This window comes from Plecotus auritus (genome assembly GCF_963455305.1).
Source record: "Plecotus auritus genome assembly, chromosome: 9".
NCBI lineage: Eukaryota > Metazoa > Chordata > Mammalia > Chiroptera > Vespertilionidae > Plecotus > Plecotus auritus.
In genome coordinates this window covers 116,572,761-116,596,856 of record NC_137783.1, presented here as the reverse complement: position 1 = coordinate 116,596,856, position 24,096 = coordinate 116,572,761, and the positions used below count along the sequence as shown (strand labels likewise).

The following is a 24,096-nucleotide window of genomic DNA, read 5'->3' as shown; positions in this document are numbered from 1 at the left end:
TGCTTAAGAATTATTTGTGAAACTTGGTGAAAATATAGATTCCACACCTATACCTAAGAGATTTGGATTTGGTTGATTTTGGAATTTCTAACAAACCCTCCGGATTTGTGAATTGCTGATCCACCAAGGCAGGATGAGGCCCGATCTTAAGAGGCTATGGATGCCAGAGAAAGGAGAGCACAGGTAAAATGGGATTTGGCAACTGCCCTCTTCATCCTCCTGTTACCTGTCTCTGCTCGTGACATCCCATCCATTTGACTTTTTTTTCTTTACACACCACCACTCCCCCTAATATTCCATTTTGGTTGTATTCCATCAGTTCTCTTTGAGATGATTCTTCTGTCCCTTTCTTTCCATTTCTACCTTGTTCAGGGTCCCATTAATGCTCAACTACCCAGGCCTCCTCCCTGACGGCCCCTGTCGCTAATCCATCAAAATAATCATCAAGCCAAACTCTTTCTCTCTCCAGAACCTTTTTGGGCTGCCTTTGCTTTCAGGACAAAGGCTAAGCTCCTTCGCTTAGCATTTGGAGCCTTTCAGGAGCTTACTGTCCTGCTAATTTCCAAACTCATTCTGTGCCACTCCCCCTCTGTGCTTTTGAAATTTTCCTGTACTCTCTATTTTTGCAATTATCTTGTACTTGTAAGTCTTGCCCCATTCTAATATTTTTGCTTCAGTTCGGTCCTGTTTTTCCTTTTTGCTTTTTTTCTCCCTGCTCCTGTATGACTGTATCTCCCTCCGGGGTGGAGTTAGCTGCCTAGGGACCCCCCCGCACCCCCCGCAACGCCCCAGGACCTTTGTGTATCATAAAATGTGTGTCTGCTCCATCTGAAGTCCTAATCCTCCACTTGTGACGGACAATTGGTCACTATGGCAACTGACTGTGACGTCACAGGATAAGGACTTCAGGTGAAGTGGCAGGAGCAGGTGAGTGTGTAGGAGACTGATTTTAATGTCTGTTGAAGGCCCCCCCACACACCCTCCTTCAGTGCTGGGGGCATAGAGGGATATCTCGGGCTCCTGCTGATTTTAAAAATGATGCGGTGAGAGTGTGTGCCTGGCATCTGCGTGCTGCAGCAGTGTGGGGCTGACAGAGTGTGTCAACTTGAGCTCTGGCTGTGCAGGCACCGCTGCTGCATGAGCCTGTTATTCCATTCTGGATTGCTATTTTGATACCCAGATTGCATCATTCTTCCTACGTATAAACAGGGGGTCCCCAGGGCCCTGCAGCTACTCACTTCTCCACCAACACTGTTGTTGTGATGAGCTCTATTTAAATGAGCTGCCGGATCCGGGCAGGTTCCAGCCATACATGAGCACTGTCATTTTGGGGAACATGGAGGGCTGAAGGATTTTTGGATCGAGTCCTAAAAGGCTGAGAGTGATGGCCTCCTGAGCTGAGCAGAGAGCGACAGAGCTAGTTCCTGAAAGTTGAAAATCTCCTTTCTTCCTTCTGAGCTTCTATTCCAAGGCACCCAGAGGATTAGGAAGGAGCTGCAGCTAGGAAGAGAGTCGCCTCTTTGAGGTCTCCCTCTTGCTGTTCAGTTTGGGAAAACTGCTGCAGTGCCTTCGAGATAAACAGGAACAGGAGGAGTCATCCAAGCCCTTTCTTGCAGCAGCATCTCAGGTGAGCTGAAGAAATGCAACCCTGGCTGAGGATCCCTCAGAGAATGGAGGAGAGGATCCAGGCTGCTCCCCCTACCCCACCCAGTGCCCAGCTCCCCGAGGCTTAGGCCCTGCAGCCCAGCTGGCTGCAGCATGCAGGGTGGGTGTTCCTGGGCTCTTGGTAAGCACCATCCTCTGGGACCTGTGGTGGGCTCACCTGTCGCTCCTCTGACTTCTCTCCCAGGTGTTGATCTATCACAGGGCAGCGAGGGCCATAGGTAAGCCTGCTGGCAGCCAGGGGCAGGGGCAGCAATCACTTAGGATCAAAATCTGTCTTTCTAGCAGGGACTGGGCATCTGGGGAGTGGGTGCAACGTATTTCTCAAAGGTGGTGCTGCTCTGAGCTTTGGGCTAGAGGAAGGCTTCAGGGACTTGTGTGGTGGGGGTCTTAGCCCCAGTACTCTGGAGCTGCTCTTGTGTGGGAGGACAGGAATGGTTAGTGAGGATGGCCAGCCCACCAGAGGATACAACAGACTGATTTTTCTCCTTGTATAGTGACTGAGAGAGGCATAGGGAGGTAGAATGTCTTATTTGTAGCTATGGAGGTAACCTGGGACTGCTCAGTGGTTCAAGATACCACCTGTGTTTTACAAGGGCTCTGTGGTGTTTAGCTAAGTTCCTCCCTCTCTCTGGGCCTCCATGTCACCTTCTCTATGATAAGGGAATTGGCTAGATGAGCAGTGAAAACTAGGTCTGTCTAGCTTTGGGTTTGCATGTGAGACCTGGCAAAGGACCACCAGGCTGCTTCAGAGGATGCCACTCTGTTGGAGTCAGAGCTTGCATCCCAGCTGCAAAGTTTCATGGAGTCCTGGACAAGAGCTGTAGAATGAAGGACTTCTTAACCCTCACAGGGTTGGCTGCTTAGCACTGAGCTCAGGCTTATGTACCTGGGGTGTATGTGTCCCTACTTGGTGGGCTGAGCTGACCCAATGCTAGCTTTCTGATACCTCTTTGTCATTTCTCTCCACTCCAATCCCCTGGTGCCCAGGTTGCCTTGGCTCTGCTGTTCATGTCTGAAGTGTGGACTACCTTCCCTTGCTGCCTCACTACATCCTGGGCTCAGCACACTCTCTGGGACCCTGTAGCAGTCTTGTAGTTCCAAACCCCAGGCTGTACCCTAAGCCTGCTCATCGGTTCTTTAGTGGAGGCAAAATGTCTGCCAACTCTCTGCCAACCCTCAGGGTACCTAAGTATCAGGGTATCCTTCTGTGTGCTGAGCATCTGGCCTTTGCCCTTCTCTGTCAGAAGGCAAATACATCCCAGCTGCATTCAGAATCTCTAACATTTTGGAGCCTCTTTAAAATTGGGTGAGCCTGCTTTTCTCAGCTGCCAGGTACAGGGGACAGAGCTATCAGGCTCAAACTTGGTTGTATATTGTAGTCACCCGGGGAATTTTAAAAAATACTGATGCCTGGATCCTATCACTTGAAACTCTGATTTAATTGCTATGGGATGTGGACTGGACATCAGGACATTTAAAGGTGCCTCATATGATTCAGACATGTAACAAAGTGAGAACCACTGGTCTATAGAATGAAACTGCCCCACATTTATTTTCTCCAGGCAGAAAACCTCTGCTTCACTTGCCTTTTTTCAAAAATCATATTTCTTAAAACTTTAAGCATAGCTGGGGCTGGATTTCAGTTTCTCCTGGATTCCCAGGTCCAGAGCTGTTTCCATGTCATCATTAGAGTTGGATTGTTATTACGGAATATTTTACTTATGAAGTATTTACTTGATTAAAATAAAATTATCTTTTCAAAATATATTTTTATTGATTTCAGAGAGGAAGGAAGAGGGAGAGAGAAACATCAATGATGAGAGAGAATCATTTATTGGCTGCCTCCTGCATGCCCCCTACTGGGGGTCAAGCCCACAACCCGGGCATGTACCTTTGACTAGAATCAAACCCAGGACCCTCCAGTCCTCAGGCTGATGCTCTATCCACTGAGCAAAACCAGCTAGGGCTACCTTTTTTATTTACACTTGAATTAGAGAGGAGCCTAGCATAGTGAAAAGGGCTGGGTTTTAGAGATAGACAAACTTGGGTTTCAATGGTAGTTCTGCCCTTGCTTTGTATGATCTTTGATGGGTGACAATTTCTTGGAGCCTCAGTCTCTCCAACTATGAAATGGAGACAATGGCTACCTCTTAGATGTGGTTTGATGATTAAATGAGAGAACACATGTAAAGTGCCTGGTACAGGGAGTAGTGGTAAAGAATAATTTGTCCCACACATCCTAGAGACCAGAAGTGCTCACTCTTACAACAGTTTCACTGAACATCCTTGGGTTTCAGAGCCGTTCTACCAGGCTGCTAGGTCCCCAGGAGGACCTCTGTGGCCAATGCCTTCTTTACTTTAGAAGCAGACGCCCCACCTTCTCCCGGGATGGTTGTGTGACATTTGGACCATTTCTCAGAATTGATGTTCCCATGTATGACATAGAAGCTCAGGGCTGTTGCTTGAGTAATTCGAGTAGAAAAAAAGCAATATATCTAAATAATGTTTTATGTAATGTGTGAGTTACATATGTATTAATAACCAGATTAATGTTAAATATTATAGACGTTTGATAATTTTAGATAATTAAGAGTTCATGTATTCCAGTTGTCTTAACAAATTTTGTTTTTGTATCCTCATTGAAAAATGGGGAATTCTCTTAAAAAAAAAAAAAAAAGCTCAAGGTTGACACAGCTTGATGAGGTTAGCACCTTCTGAGGGAAGGTAAGAATTTCTGGACAAAGTTTTGTGACAGATAACATGTCTCTGAGTTCACTCTGAGCCCACAGTCTCTCATCCGTGCAGTCTGCGGCAGCAGCCTCTCTTTAGGTGGGCTGAGCCCACAGCTTGTCTCCTGCCTTGCTGACTTGATAGCTAGGTTGCTATTTGGCTCTCTGTGCCTTCCCATCTTGCCCAGGGGAAGACTTCTGAAGCCTGGCTGCAGTAGGCAGAGGAAGAGGGTTGGATATTCCATACTTCCCAGATATTCCCATTTCCCTCATTTTAAGGATATAGAAAGTACAGTTCAGAGAAAGGGGGTCACTTATGTAAGGTTACACAGATAGTGCCAGCCCTGAGCCTGGAACCCACATCTCCCAATTCACCTTTCCCAAGCACCACAGCTCTGCTCTGGATCAGACCTGGTTCCTTTGTCCTCCGGACTGGCTTTTTTTCTGTCACCCTGAAAACTTGCAGATGGCTTCTTACTACTTTCAGTGGCTGTGAGTGCAAGGAATACACATGAAATCCTCAAACCCAATAGAAACTTAATTGTCCCAATTTGCTAAAAATCATGCAATATTTTTTAGTACCAATTGTGGATTATTTTTTAATGCAGACATGTGAACAGATAGAATGCTATGTGATATTTGTTATACTAGAAGAATGTTCAGGGTGCTGTGGGGACTCAGAAGAGGGAATAATTAACTTATCCCAAGGGAAATCAACCCTGTTTCTCAAAGGTAGAACATTTGGAACAGGTTTGAAAGGATGAATAGGAGTTTATGTGAAGAAGGGGAGCGAGAAAGAGTATTTCAGGGAGAGGGAACAGCTCTTTTGTAAACAGTTATGCAAAGGTTTGGTGTATTCAGGAGACAGCAGAGATATTGGGGCATGGCAAGGACATAGGGTGTGTGGCAGATGGAGCAAGAGATGTGATGAGAGAGAGGCCAACTTGGAAAAGGCCTGAGAACCAAGTTGAGGATTTGGGCCTTTAAGGCCAAGAGAGGCAGAGGATATGTAATAAGGGCTTCTCTGATCTATTCAGTTATTTCTCTTTTTTATGATGCTAATGAGGCTGTGTTAGTATGACTAATGTGTGGGCCTCTGGTACCATGGAGTTGGAAGGTTTGTGGAAATTTTCAATGATTAGAGCAGCATTTCTGACCTAGGGATAGATGAGTAGGGTTTCCCCAGAGATTAGAAGGGAGGAACGGTCACCTGATTCCCCTGGATGAGACCACCTGTGGAGAGCATCCTTCTCCATCTCTGGACACTATTCTTGATAGGCAAGAGAATAGGAGATTCCAGACTCAGTTCTGTTCATGGCTTTGTGAAGCTGGGGGAGGTTTTAAAAATTTGAGGGCGGGGGGCTAGGATGGGTGGAGGAAGAGTATTAAACTATTATTTTTCCTGATTTTGTGGAATACTTCATGGTTAAAATAACTAAATTTTAATTTCTGATTATACAGGTTGGCATTTGGGCTGGAATTCTTGGCTGGGTTGAGCTGGGCTTGGCTTATCTCAGCTGTGCTCATTCCTGTGTCTGGGTTCAGCTGGTGGGTCAATTGGAGCTAACTGGCTTATGATGGCTCATGTGGGACACCTGAAACAACTGAGACCTCTCTCTGCATGGCCTCTGATCTTCTAGCAATCTAACCTGAGGTTCATGTGAGAGTCTTAGAGTTCCCGAGAGCAAGAGCAGAACCACACAAAGGCACCTGAGGTTTAGGCATGGAACTTGTTCATTGTCACTTTTGCTGCGTTCTTTTGGTCAAAGCAAATCATGAGGTCAACCTAGCTTCAAAGGCTGGAGAACAGACTCAACCTTTTAATGGTTTAGTTGTTTTAACCATGAAGTTTTGAAGTGGCTTATTTGAAGGGCATGGGCACACAGAGGGGAAGAATTTGTTGACATTTTTAAAATCTACCTCTCAGACTATTTGATTTTTTTAAAAATATATTTTATTGATTTTATACAGAGAGGAAGGGAAAGGGATAGAGAGTTAGAAACATCGATGAGAGAGAAACATCGATCAGCTGCCTCCTGCACACCCCTTACTGGGGTTGTGCCCGCAACCAAGTTACGTGCCCTTGACCGGAATCGAACCTGGGACCTTTCAGTCCGCAAGCCGATGCTCTACCCACTGAGCCAAACCGGTTTCGGCAGACTATTTGATTTTCATCATCTGGGAGAGTTGCTAATTGAGGTCATTGCCATGAATGGGATATGAGAAATTTTTTGAATTCAAAGTCAACGTTCATGGATGGTCATGTGCTTTCTCAAGTATTACCTAATTTAATTCCCATAGCAACTCCTGTTTTCCCTTTCTATTTTACATACAGAGAAACTGGGGCACAAAGGAGTTAAGTGAGTTTAAATGAGTTGCCAACCAAGGTCATTGGGTGGTAAACCTGGTGTTTGGGCTTACATTTATCTTACTGCAAATCTAGACTGTGGTGGTATAGCAGCACTCACTGCCACAGGCAGCCCCTTCCCATGCCATTCTCATCCTTGGACACAGCACCCAGTCCTGCTCAGGAAGCTCATTTCCTGGCACCTGGTGAGCTGATTGCTCTGGGGGTGGGCCTAAAGAGCATCATAGTCTCGGGGGGTGGGAGGACAGTCTGATACCACTTATATAGTTCAGGAGCCCATTATGGAATGTGTTGAAGATGATTGTATTTCTCTGCGAAGAGGGGGTTAGGACAAGATGTGCATGTCCACAGGTGAAACACACATATATGTGCTGCACCCAGCATCACTAGCTGAAGAAGGCCCTACAGAAGCACTCTAAGCTCCAAAGGCAGACCGCTTGGTCTTGGCTATAACAAGAGAAAAGTACCTCCTTGATGAGCAGGCAGGAAGGCCTTGCCATTCTCTGATTAGGTCCTTTCAGAAGCCCCTGGTTTGAGATCTTTAAAGTAATTCTTAATGGCTGGAGTTGTGCCCTAGTTTAAACTGGTTCCCTGGAGATTTGCTGGGCTCCCAGAGCTGTGGAAAGAGGAGTGGGAGCAGCAGAAGGCACCCAATTATCAACCAGAGTAGGGTTGGGCCTGTAGTAGAATGGCTTGTGGGAGAGGGAAGGCAGGAGGACCAAGGTAAGGCTGTAAAGAGGTGTGTAGGGCAGCCACCTAAGGGGATGGTCATGTTCAGAGTACCTAGGTGGAAAGTACAGGCTATGGTGTCAGACATAGTTAATTTTGGCACAAGTGGTATTGGCACGTATCTTAGTTGTTGTATATTAGAAAGCCTCATGTCAAGGCCTTATGTATAATCTGCCATGTTGCCCTGACTCTGCTATCTTTTCCCCCCTCCCAGAGCTCATCTCCTGTCCTGGGTGTAAGCGAGTGTACCCTACCAGGGATGTAACTGAATATTTTTTTCTGCAGTGCTTCTCTGCTGGGCAATTCAAGATGGCCAGGGTAAGTCAGGGCCAAAGAAGCAGCTGATCCTTATCAGAAATCTGTGGGACCCCTGTCCATAAGTCTGTCTATTTATTCATCACTCCATCCAACTTTTTACCCTGCTGTCAATTTGCCTAATCATCCATCCATCCATCCATCCATCCATCCATCCATCCATCCATCCATCCATCCTTCTATGCATCTATCCAGAAAAAAAAGGAAATGTTTGAGTTGGGGAAAGCAAAATGGGAGTTTTTTCCTCATTCTTACAGTTCTTACTGAAAAATATTTGTATTGAGCTTTTATTTTCTGTTTTCTACCCCTGAGTTGAAACTCATGCATCAGACTGTGTTAAATGGGTTCATCAGTCTTTCTTGTATTTAACAACTGATACCTTTAACCTGAGTTTCTGAAAGTTCACATTACTTACTGACTGCTTCTCCTTTTGTTCCTTTCTCCACTAGGGTATCCTTGACACTACATTTTATTCATTTGTCAATTTACTTACTTGCTCCTGTATTTTTATTGAATATCTTGCATGTGGTAGGCCCTGTGCTGGGTGCTAGGCAGACAGAGACCCATGTTCTCTACCCTTAATTAGTTCATAGTTTAATTAGTAAAACTTGTAGTATTTCTTCTCTTCTTCCCCCTGCTATGATTTTTTTCAGATGCCAATGTGAAGAGAAAGCTGTTAGAACCTACATCAGTTCAGTGGCCTATATTATTCAGGAATAGACATGCTAATTTTTTCCCAGATCTCTTCTCCACATGCTTTACATCAGCCCTGCAAGGTATTTGCTGACCAAATGAATGAACGTTTGGATTAGGAGAGGACTGGGTACTCTTGGGCCCAGCAAGCCTCAGCTTGGAAACATAACTTTGAGAGTTGACCTGTGCTTGGTCCTGGCTGTATACAATCATCTTTCTGTGTTCTCCACATCAGCAGCTTCCTCCTCTCTGAAGGCACATTGACTTACTGCTTGTGCGTTCTCATTTTCCTCTCTTGTTTGCATGATAAACTTCTACTTGTCATTCCATATTCAACTCAAATGTCACCCCTTTCTGAGAACTTTCCTGGCCTCTTCTAGATGGAGCCCCTGGAAAGTTCCCCTTGCTTCCTTAGCACTAGGTGCATCCTTTATCACAGAATTACTCTGAATGTCTGCCACCCGTCAGGCTATGTGAGCCTTATTCATTTGGGTACCCTCATCTTCAGCACAGTACTTGCGCTAATAGTCCACGATGCCACTCTTCTTTTAGTCACAAAGGTTGCTTTTCTTCACAAGCCCCCACATGTCGCTCCCAGGCAGCTCTCCAGATTGACTGCACTCCAAACTAGTGGAGGAGTAGCTATGCAGGACCCAGGCCCTAGGGCCTTTACTGCTCAGAGAGGCAGGCCCAAATAACTCCAGAACTTTCTGCTTCCAGAACTGCTCTGAATGCAAGGAGAAGAGGGCGGCACACATTCTCTGTACCTACTGCAACCGCTGGCTCTGCAGCTCCTGCACAGAAGAGCACCAGCATGGCCCTGCCCCTGGGGGTCCGCTCTTCCCCCCGGCCCAAAAGGGATCTCCAGGTATCACTGCTGGCTCGCCCCACCAGCTCACATGCCCTTAAGCAGTGCTGAACCTTAAAATCCTGGGAGAATAGCTCTCTGGCTTTGTTTCCCTGTTGCTGGTGGTGGTGGCGGTAGGGGTGGTCTCCTCCAGAATCACAGTCACAGTGTAAGTCACTCTAGGCTCACCCTGGTGGGGGTGGGAGTGGGTGAGTGTGGGTGAGATGTCTTCCTGAGCAGGGAGGAATAGTTTTGAATTATCATGGAAGCTAGCTGAGTTCCTTACTTTCATCTCTATTTATAGCAGTCATGTCTCACTTCTAGTTACTTAATTAAACAGCTTGTATCAGAGCTTGTCCATTTGTCTAATACCCTTTGTTTTCAATGACAATCTTTGTGAAAGTCTTTTCCCAAGGCCCTTATACCATGGGAGGAATTTTACTGTTGTCATATCCATAGGAATCAAATTTTTTAAAAAATATTTTTTTTATTGATTTCAGAGAGGAAGAGAGAGGTAGAAACATCAATGATGAGAGTGAATCACTGATCGGCTGCCTCTTGCATGCCCCCAACTGGGGATCGAGACCGCAACCCGGACATGTGCCCTTGACTGAAATTGAATCTGGGACCCTTCAGTCCACAGGCCGACACACCACTGAGCCAAATCGACTAGGGCCACAGGAATCAGATTTAATGATCCATGTGATCTGGCCTTGAGCCTGGTGAGACTGGGTAGCTGGTTTCAGCCCCATCACACTGAATCCTGATTTAATGAAGAGTTTTAAGTTGAATTTTAGAGGAGTCATTATCCTGCAGGTGATACATGTGCTGCAATAGTAACAAACACTTTCCTTAGCCTCTGGCAGGTAGTGGGATGCCTGGGGCTTGATAGTGTGTTAATTTTGGCCAGCTGGGCAAATCCAGCTGGGCTAAGCCAGCATTCCTCGTGCTCCTGGAACCTCAGTGGCCCAACAAGAGGCCTCTTCTGTTTGCATCACCTATCCTTGAAGCTCTGTGTCTCCCCTGTGTCCATGGAGGGTCCCATTGAGGGCCAAGGCCTGCTCGGTGGGGCTTAACTGAGAGATCTTCCTGAGCAAGAGAAGCCCACTTTCTCCATCTTGTCTGGCAGGAGTGAATGGTGGTTCCGGGGACTTCGCCTTGTACTGTCCTCTACACACACAGGAAGTGCTTAAGCTATTCTGCGAGACCTGTGATGTGCTCACATGCCATAGATGCCTCATGGTGGAACACAAAGAACACAGGTAAGGTTGGCTGGATGCTCAAAGTGGGGTTGGGAGGGCTCTGGACTTCTTACTTGTAGAGTGTTGGGCTCCTGGTGCGTCAAAATTCTTTGCCTGCCTAAGCCAACCTTCAGCCCCTGGGATGAAGTTTTCTCTGCTCCTGTTGTGGGGATTCTCCGCAGAAAGGCTAAAAAGCCAAGAGCCTGCAGTACCTTTGACTTTTCCTAGATGTAATCCCAGCCTCGATTGGCCTGGCTGAGACACGCACTGTGGGGATTCTTGCTTGGATGGCATGCTCAGAATAAAACTCAGCTTTCCTCAGCTTTTTCTCTGCCTCCTCCTGTAGGTGCAGACATCTTGAAGAAGTTCTGCAAAATCAGAGGATGCTTCTGGAAAGTGTGACTACACAGGTGGCTCATAAGAAATCCAGTCTGCAGACATCTGCAAAGCAAATTGAGGACAGGTAGCACAAGCTAGCCCCTTGTCAACTCGGGAAATGCTCTGTTCCCTCACACCCTGGACATGCCTTTAGGCAGATGTGGCATATGTCCCAGAGGCATATGTCCTGGCCTTAGAGGTCTCAGGGCCAGTGAAAGGGCTTCAGGTCATCACTTAGTGAGTGGGACCAAACTAGGTCAGGATGATCAGAGTGAGTCTGGGCCAAAGCACATGCCTTTTGAAAGTAGCCATGAAGCCCTAACCGGTTTGGCTCTGTGGATAGAGCGTCAGCCTGCAGACTGAAAGGTCCCAGGTTCGATTCTGGTCAAGGGCATGTACCGTGGTTGCGGGCACATCCCCAGTAGGAGGTGTGCAGGAGGCAGCTGATCGATGTTTCTCTCTCATCGATGTTTCTAACTCTCTATCCCTCCCTCTTCCTCTCTGTAAAAATAATCAATAAAATACATTAAAAAAAAGAAAAGAAAAGAAAGTAGCCATGAAATAGCCAGAGGTTGGTGCTTGAGACCAAGGGCACAGAGTAGATAACTGGAAAGAGAGTCCTTTTTATCCTAGGGTACAGCTAGTAGGTGGTAATCTGCCCTTTATCACCCATTTCCAAATGTTTTCTGCAGAAATCTACACATGACATGAAATCATTAGTATTTTACGAGGAAGAGGAATTACTAGGTACTGAGAATTCATCATGTGGTATGCATTGGATTGGGCATCATACATAACATTATTTTGTTCAATTTTTACAATTTTTTCGGTTAATGCCATTTTACTGATGAGGAGACTGAAGTTCGGAGAAGTTAGGTGATTTGTTTGAATTCATAGTGATTGAGCTGTGTTTGGAAGCTAGGTCTGTGTGACTTCAAAGCCCATGTTCTTTTTTTTCTTTTCTTTTCTTTTTAACAGCTTTACTGAAATTTAATCTGCATACCATAATATTTCCCTTTTAAAATGTACAATTCAGTGGTTTATAGTATATTCATAGAGTTGTGCAACCATTATTATTATCTACTTTTAGAACATTTAATCACCCCCAAAAGAAACCCCATACTCATTTGCAGTCATTCTCCATTCCCCCAACATCCCTAGTTCTTGGCAACCACTTTCTGTTTCTGTCCATTCGCTTTTCACTGCATGGCACTGTTTAGTGGAGCATTCTCCTTTTTAGACAATAGATTACATGAAGTCATACTCACACTTGCTCTATCCTGCCTCTAGTCTGTGTGAATTGTTGAACTGCTGGTTGACCTGAGGTTTACCTCAAGAAAACCAGGTTGAACTTTGGGCCACTGGCCCACTTAGCTCAGTTGGTCTGGGTTGTCCAAAGAGTGGGTTGGTGAGGAAGGTTCTTGTTTCTTTATATTTGGTGCCTGATGGGCCTTGATCTCAATGGGCAGCCTCCAGGTTGTTGGCTCTTATGTTTTCTGTCTCTAAGCCCTCATAGGGCTCACCATGCTATGTCCCATCCTGTTTACAGGATTTTTGAGGTGAAGCATCAGCACAGGAAGGTGGAAAACCAGATCAAAATGGCCAAGATGGTTCTAATGAATGAGCTGAACAAACAGGCCAACGTGCTCATAGAAGAGTTGGAGGTATATGTGGACAGATGGGCCAGTGGGTGGGTTCTGTGCTCTCCCTAGGTCAGAAACCAGACACATATCAAACTGGGTCTGTGGCGCAGAGCTTCTTGGGCTGGAATTTATGTGCTCTTTCTTGCTCCCTGTAACTTAAAATGTTCAGTCTAATTTGGGAAGGGTGGCTCATTAAAGGCTGGAAAGTTAGTTTAAACTCCCATCAGAACTATGGCTCTGAGGCAACTGCCTTCCTGGGTTGTGCAGCATTATAGCCTTGGAAGAAAGTCATAAAACAACCCTCCTTCTTCATCAAGTTATTCCCAAGAGTTGCAGACATTCATTCATTTATCACCTGTTCCATATTTGCACTATAAAATCCGCCCACTCTTTTCTCCCTCCCTTCCTCCACCCCTCAGCAGCCCATGGTAGTGCTCTGTCCTGCCTTCCTCCTCTCGGGTACAGTCTCATCTGATTCCACCAGTGTTTACACTGATACACACAGGCCACCAGATTTCCAAGCAGGTAGACTGCAGTCCAAGAATAGGACCAGGAACTCTGTCTTCTCTCTCTGTACCCAGGGCATTACTAATGAGAGAAAACGGAAGCTGGAGCAGCAGTTACAGAGCATCATGGTGCTCAACCGTCAGTTTGAGCATGTGCAGAATTTCATCAATTGGGCTGTTTGCAGCAAAACCAGTATCCCTTTCCTTTTCAGCAAAGAGCTGGTAAGAAGAACTCTTAACTCCTCAATCACTGCTTTTGAGTTAGTAAGTGGATGCCATTATTTTTACCAAACCCCACAGTGCAAAAAACCCAGGTGCTGAAATCATCCTGCAGGCAACATTCCTCTAGGGCTAGGCAACTCAGCTGGGAAATTCTGTAGTTAATACTAGTGGTGTGCTGGTCATCCCCTACAAAATTATTTGGGTTTAAATGGGGGCTAAGAGGAAAGAAGTGGAGGATGATGTCGAAGTGTTGAGCTTGGGAGGAGGTGATGCCCAGGAGCAAGGATTTTGAGAGAAGTTGGTGGGGTTTATATTTGGATGAAGAGGCAGAAGAAGGATATGAAGATACTAAGGTTCAAGGAAATGAGCATATAGCAGAGGATCTTGAATCTGAGATGCTTGTAGGGCATCTAAATGGAGATATCCAAAGTCTGTATTGATAGATGGGTCCAGAAGTCAGAAGAAAAGTAAGGGTTTGAGATAGAGATGTGGGAGTCACTGGTATATCTCTAATATCGCATTGGAAGCGTGTGTGATGGAAGAAGAAAAGAATAAATCTGGAACCCAGGAAAATGCCACGAATTTCAGCATAGAAGAGAGGAAAAGTTCGACTGAAAGAAAGTGAAAAGCAAAGGTCTGAGGAGAAATAGTGTGTGGTGCACAGAAATTAACTGAGTTTCAGACTTCAAGTAGTCAGTGTTATCATTGCTACTGAGGTGGAACAGGATGAGTAGTGAAGTGACACCTTGAGATCTGGGAATCAGGAAGTCTCTGGTGATCATTTGAAAGAAATTCTAGCAAAGTCTAGAATTAAAAGCTAGAACAAGGGGACTAAGAATGGGAGGTGAAGAAGAGACAGAAGGGAAAAGAAGGGAATCCAGAAGGTAGCTTGACAAGGCGACTTGACTTTTTTTTTTTTAATAGGGAAAATGTTTGCATGCATTTATTTGGGAGAAGTTGAAAATAGTTGTGAGCATACTGAGAAGGCAGAACGAAGTGGGGTCTAGAGTGAATTGGTTCACCTTAAACATAAGAGGCGTTCCCTTCCTGTGAGTTGGAGGACAGGCAGGCATCAGCTTTCATGTAGTTAAGTTTGGAGGTAGAAGGGATACAAATTTGGGGGAGTTTGCCCTTTATGGTCTCTTTTGTCCTCTGTGAAGTTGAAAGTGATAATAAGAGGGTTAGGCCTTGGGTAGATATAAAGATTTTAAATAGTCCCTGTAGTAGTGGAAGAAGAAGCTAATAAGAAAGGAAGTGACAAGAAAAAGGACTGAGGTTCATGATCACTGACCCAACCCCAGATAACATGGCTTTGGAATGGCTGCATTGCCCTAAGGTTAGGCATTGGTGGTGGGGAGGAATTAGGGCACAAGTGACATTGTTACTGAAAATGATGAAAAGCTGAGATGGTCTTATGGATTGATGGGGCAGGTTTATGGAGCTCAATGAGGTTGAAGAGCCTACTCTGAAAGAGTAAGAACTAGTTATGATTAGGTAGTAGGTTATTGGAGTTTACGGTCTCATAGGTAAAATGGTTCTAGATGATGAAAAGGATGACTGAACTGAAAAGAGAAGTGAAGTTGATTGACATTTAAAAGAGATCAAGGACCTAAGAGGCCAAGATGTTGATTGGGACATTAGTTAACTAGATGATGGCAGGATAAGTTGGACATTTGCCAGAGCCTTAGCTAAATGGGAGAGTTAGTGATAGGAAATAGATGAAAGTGATGGGGGGAGGAAGAGGTCCGTTGATTAGGATGGAAGGGACTTTTACCTGTGGGTGGAAGGATAACACTGGGGAGCTCAGAGAATGTCTGCCCCCATGGGCTTATAAATTGAGATATGATAGAATGAATGGAGCACTCTAGAGAGGTCTGCCAGCAACTGATATCCTGAGATGAATTATAATTTATTTGAGGATTGGAAGAAATAATGTAAGGATTTCAGAAGCCTCCATAAGAGGAAGGGGATCAGTGGGGAATGGGAGGGAGTTCCAGGTGGGTAGAGGTGGTGAGGAGGCAGGATAAGAATATGGAGATACTAAGGTTTAAGGAAACGAGCATATGGCAGAAGACCTGAGTCTAAAGGACCATGGCTTTGAGCCCTTCAACCTGTTCAAAGAGTGAGGGAGAGGGAATTGTCATTCTGGAGCAAGGGCCCAAAGAAATGACTTTGGTGCTGTTGTCAGATTGTGTTTCAGATGCAGCGATTGCTGGAGACAAATTGTAACACAGATCCTGGCTCCCCTTGGAGTATCAGATTCACCTGGGAGCCTAACTTCTGGACCAAGCAGCTGGCTTCCCTTGGTGAGCCGGGGCCTACCCTGTGGGCTTTTACATATTTGCTAAGAATTAATATAAAGTGTCTGCTTAGCTTACTGGGTAGGTCAGCTTTTATGCCCAAGAGAAAACACTCCCTGAGACTGCCAGAGGTCATGGAGTCATTCAGCAAACCTTTCTTGGGAGTGGAGCTAAGGAGCCCTGCTCTACAGAATGTCGTATGTCAGTGCAGGTGAACCTGTGTCTCTGTGGTTATACAAGGGTGTACACCTGTGTGGGCCCAAACGGGTATATCAGCAACAGAGAGGGAGAGGGGTGAGAGGAAAAGAGGGAGAGAGAGAGAAGTGAGAAAAAGAGGAGAGAGAAAAAAGAGAAGAGAGAGAAAAGAGAAGAGAGGAGAGAGGAAAGAGGAGAGAGAAATGAGAGAGGAGGGAAAAGAGAGGAGATAGAGAGCAGAGAGATGAGAGGGAGGAAAGAAAAAGGAGAGAGAGCGCGCACGCGCACAGAGGAAGAGAGGGGGAAGAAGAGAGAGAGAGAGAAAGTGAATGTTGTGCATCTGGAGTTGAGATGTAAGCACATAATTCATAATATTGTGCATTTTTTTCCTGCTGCAATTTAAGTTGCTGACATTCAGTCTTTAGGCAGAATATAGACAACTTGTGGTTGTGTCTGTGTTGACAACCTTATGGTTGGTTTATTAAATAATAGCCTAATGTTGCCTTCATCTGGGCTATTAATTTTCTTGAAAGTTTTTTGAACTTGACAGAATGATGAATGATATTTAGGATTTTATTTTGCTGCCATCTCCTCTTGGGTTTAACTCAACAGACCTTTGGTGGACCCTTGCTCTGGGCCAGGTCTTATTTGGGCACTAAGAGACCAAAGTGAATAAAACACCTCCTGCCCTCAAGTTGCTCAGTATTCCCCTAAGTAAGTCTTATCAAAACTGAGCTAAGCCCAGCTGGCATGGCTCAGTAGTTGAGCATCAACCTATGAACCAGTAAGTCAAGGTTCGATTCCTCCTGGTCAGGGCACATGTCTGGCTTGCGGGCTCCATCCCCACTGGGAGGTGTGCAGAAGGCAGCCTATCAATGATTCTCTCTCATCATTGATGTTTCTATCTCTCGCTCCCTCTCCCTCCCTCTCTGAAGTCAATAAAAATATATTCTGACAACAAACAAACAAACAAACAAACAAACAACTGAGCCAAAGGAGCCATTAGACTGAGCTAGCAATAGATACCATCTACTCATGTGCCAGGCCAGGGACCTTAGAGGACTGTGCTGGTCCCTGGCACTGAGCTGCACTGGAGCTTCGCCACTCTCTTCCACCTTATTTGCTCCACACACAGTTCCCCAGATCTGTATCTGCAGACTTGCTCATTGTCCTGGGGATGGCGCTCTCTTCTTTGCTACTTCCCAGCACATTCCCTCCCTATCTCCAATGTTGATTTTTCTTTTGGGGTCTCAGTCTCTGCCAGGCTATTTTGTTAAAAAAAGAATGGTTCGAATTCCTTTTTTACAGCAGCATAGTATTCCATTGTGTAGATGTACCACAGTTTTCCAAGCATAACCAATGGACACAGACACTAGGGGTTGAGGGCTTTTGCTGGGGGTTGGGGGAGGTCAACGGGGGAAAAAGGAGACAAAGGAAACATATGTACTACTATTTGTAATACTTTTAAACAATAAAAAAGAAAAGAAAGAATGGGTTTCTCTTTGAGGGAGCCCATTGTTTCTCTAGTAGGATACAGAGTCAGGAATGAGCATCTGGTAAAAGCAGTGCTAATTTCTCAAATGTCCCAGGCCCCCAAAGCTGGTCCATACAGATTCAATTACTGGTCTCATTTAAAACTGAGTCTTAGAGATCAGGGTTGAATTTCTTAATTTCTGCCTGGTATAGGTTTGTTGAATGATGTCTATTGGTCCCAGGAGCAGGAGGTAGAAGTAGGGAACACCTGTAGGTTACCTTTGGAAACTGTCTCTATTCTGAATTTCCAGGCTGTATAACCACAGAAGGTGGACAACTGTCTCGGACAGATACCCATGTTTATGGAAGTTTACAGGGACCATCATCCTTTTATCAAAGGCCACCAGTCTCCAGTAGCTCAGCAAGAGACTCTTAGCCACCCCTCACACAAGTTCCACTCTCCAGCACTGTGTTCCTCGTCTATGTGCTGCTCCCACTGCTCCCCTGTCTCGCCCTCCCTCAAAGGCCAGGTCCCCCCACCCAGCATACACCAAGCTCACAGCTTTAGGCAACCCTCTGAGGTGGTGCCCCAGCAGCTGGGGTCACTGCAGTGCTCCACCCTGCTACCCAGAGAGAAAGAGCTGCCCTGCAATCCTCAACCACCAAAGCTGCTGCAGCCCTGGCTGGAAACCCAGCCCTCCGTGGAGCCGGAGAGCACATCCCAGCGGCTGGGGCATCAGCTGACCTCCCAGCCGGTGTGCATTGTGCCCCCGCAGGATGTTCAGCCTGGAGCCCATGCCCAGCCCACCTTACAGACACCCTCTATCCAAGTCCAGTTTGGCCACCACCAGAAGCTGAAGCTCAGCCACTTTCAGCAGCAGCCACAGCAGCAGCTGCCACCTCCGCTACCTCTGCCACCCCCACCCCAGCAGCAGCCACCCCCACTTCTACCTCCATCCCAGCACCTCGCTTCTAGTCAGCATGAGAACCCTCCTGGGCCTGCCTGTTCCCAGAACGTGGACATAATGCACCATAAGTTTGAGCTGGAGGAAATGCAGAAGGACCTGGAGCTTCTCCTTCAGGCTCAACAGCCCAGCCTGCAACTGAGTCAGACCAAATCACCTCAGCATCTTCAGCAAACCATTGTGGGGCAGATCAACTACATCGTGAGGCAGCCAGCCCCCATCCAGTCCCAGACCCAGGAGGACACCGTGCAGGTGAGCCTCAGAGTGGCTTGGGGTACATACTCTTCCCATCTTAGGATCACTCAGGAACATAGCCTCCCAATGACAGGGTGGCACAGGAACACAGTCTCTTCATCTTAGGTTGGCCTTGAGCACAACCTTCACATTTCAAGACTGCCCTGGGCTCCACCTCCCATCTCTGGAACCTCCAGAGAACATAGCATCTAGTCCCAACATAGAACGGGGCTCACCACTCTCCAGAGTGGCCTAACTCAGCCCTGTCCTCTTCTGTGATACCGGAACCTTGTTCATGACTAGACCTTTCTGATCTGTGCTGGATTTCCCCCAGTGCTGTGGCAGAGAGAGGCTGTCTCTTACCTTTGTAACCTCCTCCCTTTCCTTGCTGGGAACTTATGAATCTCAGACAGGGGAAAGGGAGAACTTAAAGAGCAAGGGAGGGTATGCATTAGATGCTAGTGAGCAGCATCCTTTTTTTCTCTTTTACTTACTAAATTGGGGTGACATTGGTCAACATGAACATACAGGTTTCAGGTGTGGGTTTTTATGTTACAAGATCTGTATATGGCACCGAGGCAGCATCTTTATACCACTGCATAGCTGTAGACTTAAAATTTATCTCAAGCCTACTAAGCTAGGTAGGCTTTATATACAGTGCATCATTTATCCTATCAACAATGCTGTTAGGGAGGCATTACCATTTGTATTTCATAGGTACAGAATTGGAGATCCAAAGAGGGTGAGGAATTTGCCTTGAGATCATGAAACACAGTGGTAGAACCAAATCTTGGATCCAGGTCTGTGGACTCTGGAATGCCATAGAAGAGGCCTGTTTTCTCCCTGGGGGATGATGAATGCTTCTCTCAGCTAAAAGCCAATCGAAGAGGTGCAGCCTCTGGGATCTTTGCTGCCTTCTACATCTTCATTCTTAACTCCTGCTTTTCTTTTTTTTTCAGAGCTTCCTATTGCTGCCCCCTTCTCTCTACTTCTCACTTTTCCCATAGTGGTGTCTCCTATAGATCTGTAATCAGTTATAGCTTCAAAGCAGCTCTATAGATTTTTTACTTTATTACAAAATAGAAGGCCTCACATTAATACTTAGTACTTTCAACTTTAGATCATGTTTCAAAGTTTTCCTCTGAGGTCAGTTTCTATGAGGGGATATAGACTAATCCTCAACATGGCAGTGAAGGGTCTAGGGTTCATAGAGGACCACAAGCTAAATGTAAGTCATAACTGTTATGACTGCTAAGGCGAATATGACAGAGTTAGTTCAGAATTCTCCACTGGGGTTTTATCCTAAGACTGTTATTAGGATATATCTTAGGAAGAGTTTAGATAAGAGTATCTTTCTTTCTGAAAAAATTTTAAGCAGTTCACAGTGGTGGTAAGGGGGAGTGCAGGGCAGGCACTAACCCTGACTGCATCTGCTGCCACTGCCGCAGCTACTCTCTGCAGTGAAACCCACCCAAGTTTTTATTTTCTTCTACAGGCTACAGATGAGCCCCCAGCATCTGAAGTCCCAAAGCCAGCTCTCTCTCTTGACAAGAATACTGCTGCTAACTTGCCCCAGTCATCTGGGGAAGAAACCCCTCACAGTGTCCCCTCACTGGACAACACTGCCCAGCACTCCTCTCCAAATGTGGTGAGAAAGGTACTAACAGAGCCTGCTTTTCCTAACCACGTGGGACCCACTGGTAGCCAAGACCCCCAGGAGCTGGATGAGGAGGACGGGGCGGGGGGAGGAGTGTCCCTGTTCCATCCCTGGATGTTACACAGCCCTGACTCATGCCTTCTGTCCTAATGAGTCAGCAACATAAGTCCTCCTCACCCCATTTCCACCCCCACATAGGTACTTAAAATGGGACCAGCTAAACTTCATTTAGAAAGGGGAAGAGCCAGTTTACTGGACACTTACTCTGTGCCTAGAACTGTGCATGTGCTTCACAAGCATCTCAGCCCTCCCAGCAGTTCTGTGAGGTGGGCATCCCCATTGTGTGGCTATGGAAACGGAGGTCCAGGACCCTAGAGCTAGTAGATAAAAGGGCTGAGTTTTATTTAAAATGAAATCTGTCAGAATCTAAAGCCTGAACATAACTCTCTGCAATGGAAATGGTGAAAATATTTTATGTGACTCCACAACCCAATGTTGATTGGCCTTGGAATTAGAATCAATGGAATTTGTTAGGTGAGTACAGAGATGTCCTGAGCATCTAGGGGCACTGAGATCTCTTAAAAATCAGCTATTGGAGCCCTCCCTGTCCACCCACCTCCCTGCTTGCTGGAAGTGTTCATTTACTGAACCCCACAACTCCTCAGTTGTCCTACCCCTGTCCTGAACCCCCCACCCCTGCAATCCTCCTAGCTGGAACCTCAGTACTGTGTCATGCCCTTCACTCAGCCCTCCCTATGTACTTTGGCCCTTTTCATATTATCTTATTGCCTTCTCTGGTCTGGTGCCCTTAGCCCTCCTGGTGCTCCACTCAGCCCTGCACCTGAAGCTCTGTCAGCTATTCTGTACCCTTCCAGTCTGCCCCCTCTGTCCCAGTTCACTAGTTGTTCTGTGTACATACCCCCTCACCATGTTTCCCTAGTAGTACCAGTGCCATCTGTGCTTAGGTCAATCTATCTCAGTGATATTTGAGAATTTAGAAAAGTAAGGGGTGGCCAAAATGGAATGTTAACTTAGAAATCCCTGGTGACACTTGAAGTTTGGGTAGGTCTCTGGTATCAGTGGCTTTTGATTTATGCCTGTCCTGTCCTACCTTTTGAAATGCTTTGGCCTAGAGGCCATCGAGATGCTGTAAAGAGGCCCTTTGTGGCTCTTAGGGGCTTACTACTTGGGTCCTTAAATTCTTATATTTAGGCCAACTGCCTTTCCATCCAAACATTTATTCACTCAATGTTAAATATATATATATATTTAACATTGAGTGAATAAATTTCAACTCAGTGAGATTCACATTAATCTCCTAGTATGTGCTAAATATTTTTGTTAGGTGTCAGGCACACATTGGTGAATAGTCTCACACTGGAGCTTACAGTCTAGAGCAGGGGTGGGCAAACTTTTTGACTCGAGGGCCACAATGGGTTCTTAAACTGGACCAGAGGGCTGGAACAAAAGCATGGATGGAGTGTTTGTGTGAACTAATATAAATTCAAAGTAAAGGAGCGGAGGGGAGAGCAAGAGAACCAGATAGAACAGCCGGATCCGGCCCGCGGGCCGTAGTTTGCCCAAGGCTGGTCTAGAGGGAGAGATAGTTAAGCAACAACAATCAATTATGATAAAGTGCCGTGATAACTATTAGGGAATATAGAAGGAATACATAGCCCTGGGAGAGGGACTGTTCAGAGAAGATTCCTAGAGGACATGATTTTGAGCTGAGATTTGAAAGGCAAGTTAGGCTAGTGAAAGAGGTAGGGGTGGGGGCTAGTAGGGAGCTCCAGAAGTGAGAGAAAGCCTCGGGCACTTAGGGGGTCTCAGATAATTTGGCTTGGTAGGAACATGAGATATATTGGGGGATGGGAGTGAAACTAAGGTCTGAGATCTTGTGAATAAAGCTCTGGAGTTGGCATCCAGTCTTGTGAGTTGTGAGGAGTGAATGAAGAATTTCTAGCAAGGAGGGATCTGGTTTTCATTCAAATTTTAGAAAAGTTACTTTAGCTGCAGTAAGGGAGACCAAAATAGTACAGAGGAGAAATAGGAGAGGCTGAATGAAGTCAGTAGTGATGGGGCTAAAGAGGAAGCAAGGATTTCAAGAAATCAGATTACAGGAGCTTTTTGTACTCAGAGCCTGGTCAGTGATGGGAAGTGAGGGAAAGAATGTTTTTTGGCTTAACACCTAGGTCTGTTTTGTCCCCCTGGTTTACCCTTCACTGAGATGGAAGCATGGGAAGAAGGTATATTTGGGGGGAGTAAAAAGTTAAGTTTTGAATGTTGATGGTCTTCTGTGGAAGCTGCATTAGAAGATGAGCAAAAGGCAGGTAGCTGTAGATGTCAGTAGTTCAGAAGGAAACATGGCAATTTCCTATGTTCAAGTGGTAGTAGAAGTCATGCAGAAAATGTCACTGCTTGTTTAACAAGTCTCAGTTCTGTTCCTAAACACAGGACAGATGAAGGAAAGGAGATGAGCCATGAATAGGTTGGTAGTGAAGGTCCTAGGAACTCTAATTTCTCATTTTGAGCTGCCATGGCCCTTATTATCCTGGGATCATGCAGAAATTTATAGGGCAGGGGGCCTGGAATTTTTCAAATGCTTTATAGACTTCTTTATGGCTTGAACTCCCAGAAAAAGGAACCTCAGGGTTGCCATTCTGGCCCAGAGGACCCTTTGGGTCTACTTGACTGAGAGAGTCCTAATTAAATACAAAGCTACTTAAATAGGAAAAAGGGCTTTCTTTTTGAGGGCAGTCATTGCCTTGAGCCTGGAATTGGGCAGGGTGGAGGGTATGAAGATAACATTTTGAGCATCTTATCATTAAATGATAATATTTTGTATATCATTTTCTGCCTTTTCTATAGATTTTTACATGGATTATTCCATTTTATCTCTTTGTTTATCTAGAAATACTATAAGCAAGCCACTTTATTGCTCCCCTTTGAAAGATGTGGAAACTGAGACACAGAGAGGTTAAGTGACCCACCCAGGAGTTATACAGTTGATTATTGGCAGTGTTATGACCAAAGCACAGGTCTCTTATTCAACCCTGTGTTAGTGACTAGGTTAAATTTTCTCTCTTTGTGGACTGCAGTGGAGGAGGTAGTACTTCATTTGGCCTCTCATGTGCTGGATTTTCCTGTCCTTATAATCGTTGAAGTAGCCTGAGGCCTTGCTGGGGAGAGGTCTTAGGAGCCTAGTTTGGCCTTGGTTTTCTTTATCTGCTAAAGGTTGTTTAGCCTCCAGCCCACTCCTCGGCCTGTACTGGCCTGGGTGCCAGGGAAGTCAGAAGCCTATCTGAAGGTCACAGACCAGAGGAACCTATGGCACTGGGCACCTCTCTGCGTGTTCCATGGGAATCTTTCATGCTCTGAGCTGCTCACTGGCTTCATATCACCACAAGGAAGATTGTGGTTACAGCACAGCTGCTGTGCTCAAGTACCTAGGACTTGATACTAAATGAGCTGATGCTAAAAGCAAATCTGAAAGTTCCAGAATGGGTTTTCTCGTGTTTTGAGCTCTGCGATCTCAGGAGCATTTTATCCCACCACCTTCCCTGAATCCACCAGGATGTTTTTGAATGAAGTTTGACATTTGTCTGACACTAGCTGTTACTATGCTTCCTAGTCTTGGTTTAGCCACTCTGAAGAAAGACCATGGCCACAGCTCTGCAGCAGAACCTGTTACCTCCCAAGTGAAACTGGAAGACATTTGATGGCTCCATTTCATACTTCTGAACGATTCGACTGCTGAAAAAGACACCCCCTTTATGCAAAGCTCTCATGGAGTCAAACCTGGCGGCATCACAGGGAGCCCTGTCTGAGCCCCACTTCACATGCAAGAGGGATCTCTCTTCTGCACATCATGTGGTCCTACATATCTAACAGAACTTTGAGCCATCAGGATGCTGCTCATGGCTTGAGAGGAGTCTG

At 45.8% G+C, this 24,096-nt stretch overlaps 1 protein-coding gene across 1 annotated transcript in view; it reads left to right on the top strand.

Annotated features, from left to right (window-relative positions):
- The first annotated feature begins 1,359 nt into the window (after positions 1 to 1,359).
- TRIM66 (tripartite motif containing 66) overlaps positions 1,360 to 24,096 on the top strand; it is a 38,773-nt gene continuing 16,036 nt past the window's right edge. Inside the window, 11 exon segments of the mRNA XM_080643237.1 lie at positions 1,360 to 1,627; positions 7,706 to 7,809; positions 9,220 to 9,367; positions 10,476 to 10,608; positions 10,934 to 11,050; positions 12,515 to 12,629; positions 13,190 to 13,336; positions 15,525 to 15,642; positions 17,616 to 17,701; positions 17,703 to 18,521; positions 19,999 to 20,160. Coding sequence (XP_080499363.1) covers positions 7,801 to 7,809; positions 9,220 to 9,367; positions 10,476 to 10,608; positions 10,934 to 11,050; positions 12,515 to 12,629; positions 13,190 to 13,336; positions 15,525 to 15,642; positions 17,616 to 17,701; positions 17,703 to 18,521; positions 19,999 to 20,160 — 1,854 coding nt within the window. The 5' untranslated portion in view covers positions 1,360 to 1,627; positions 7,706 to 7,800.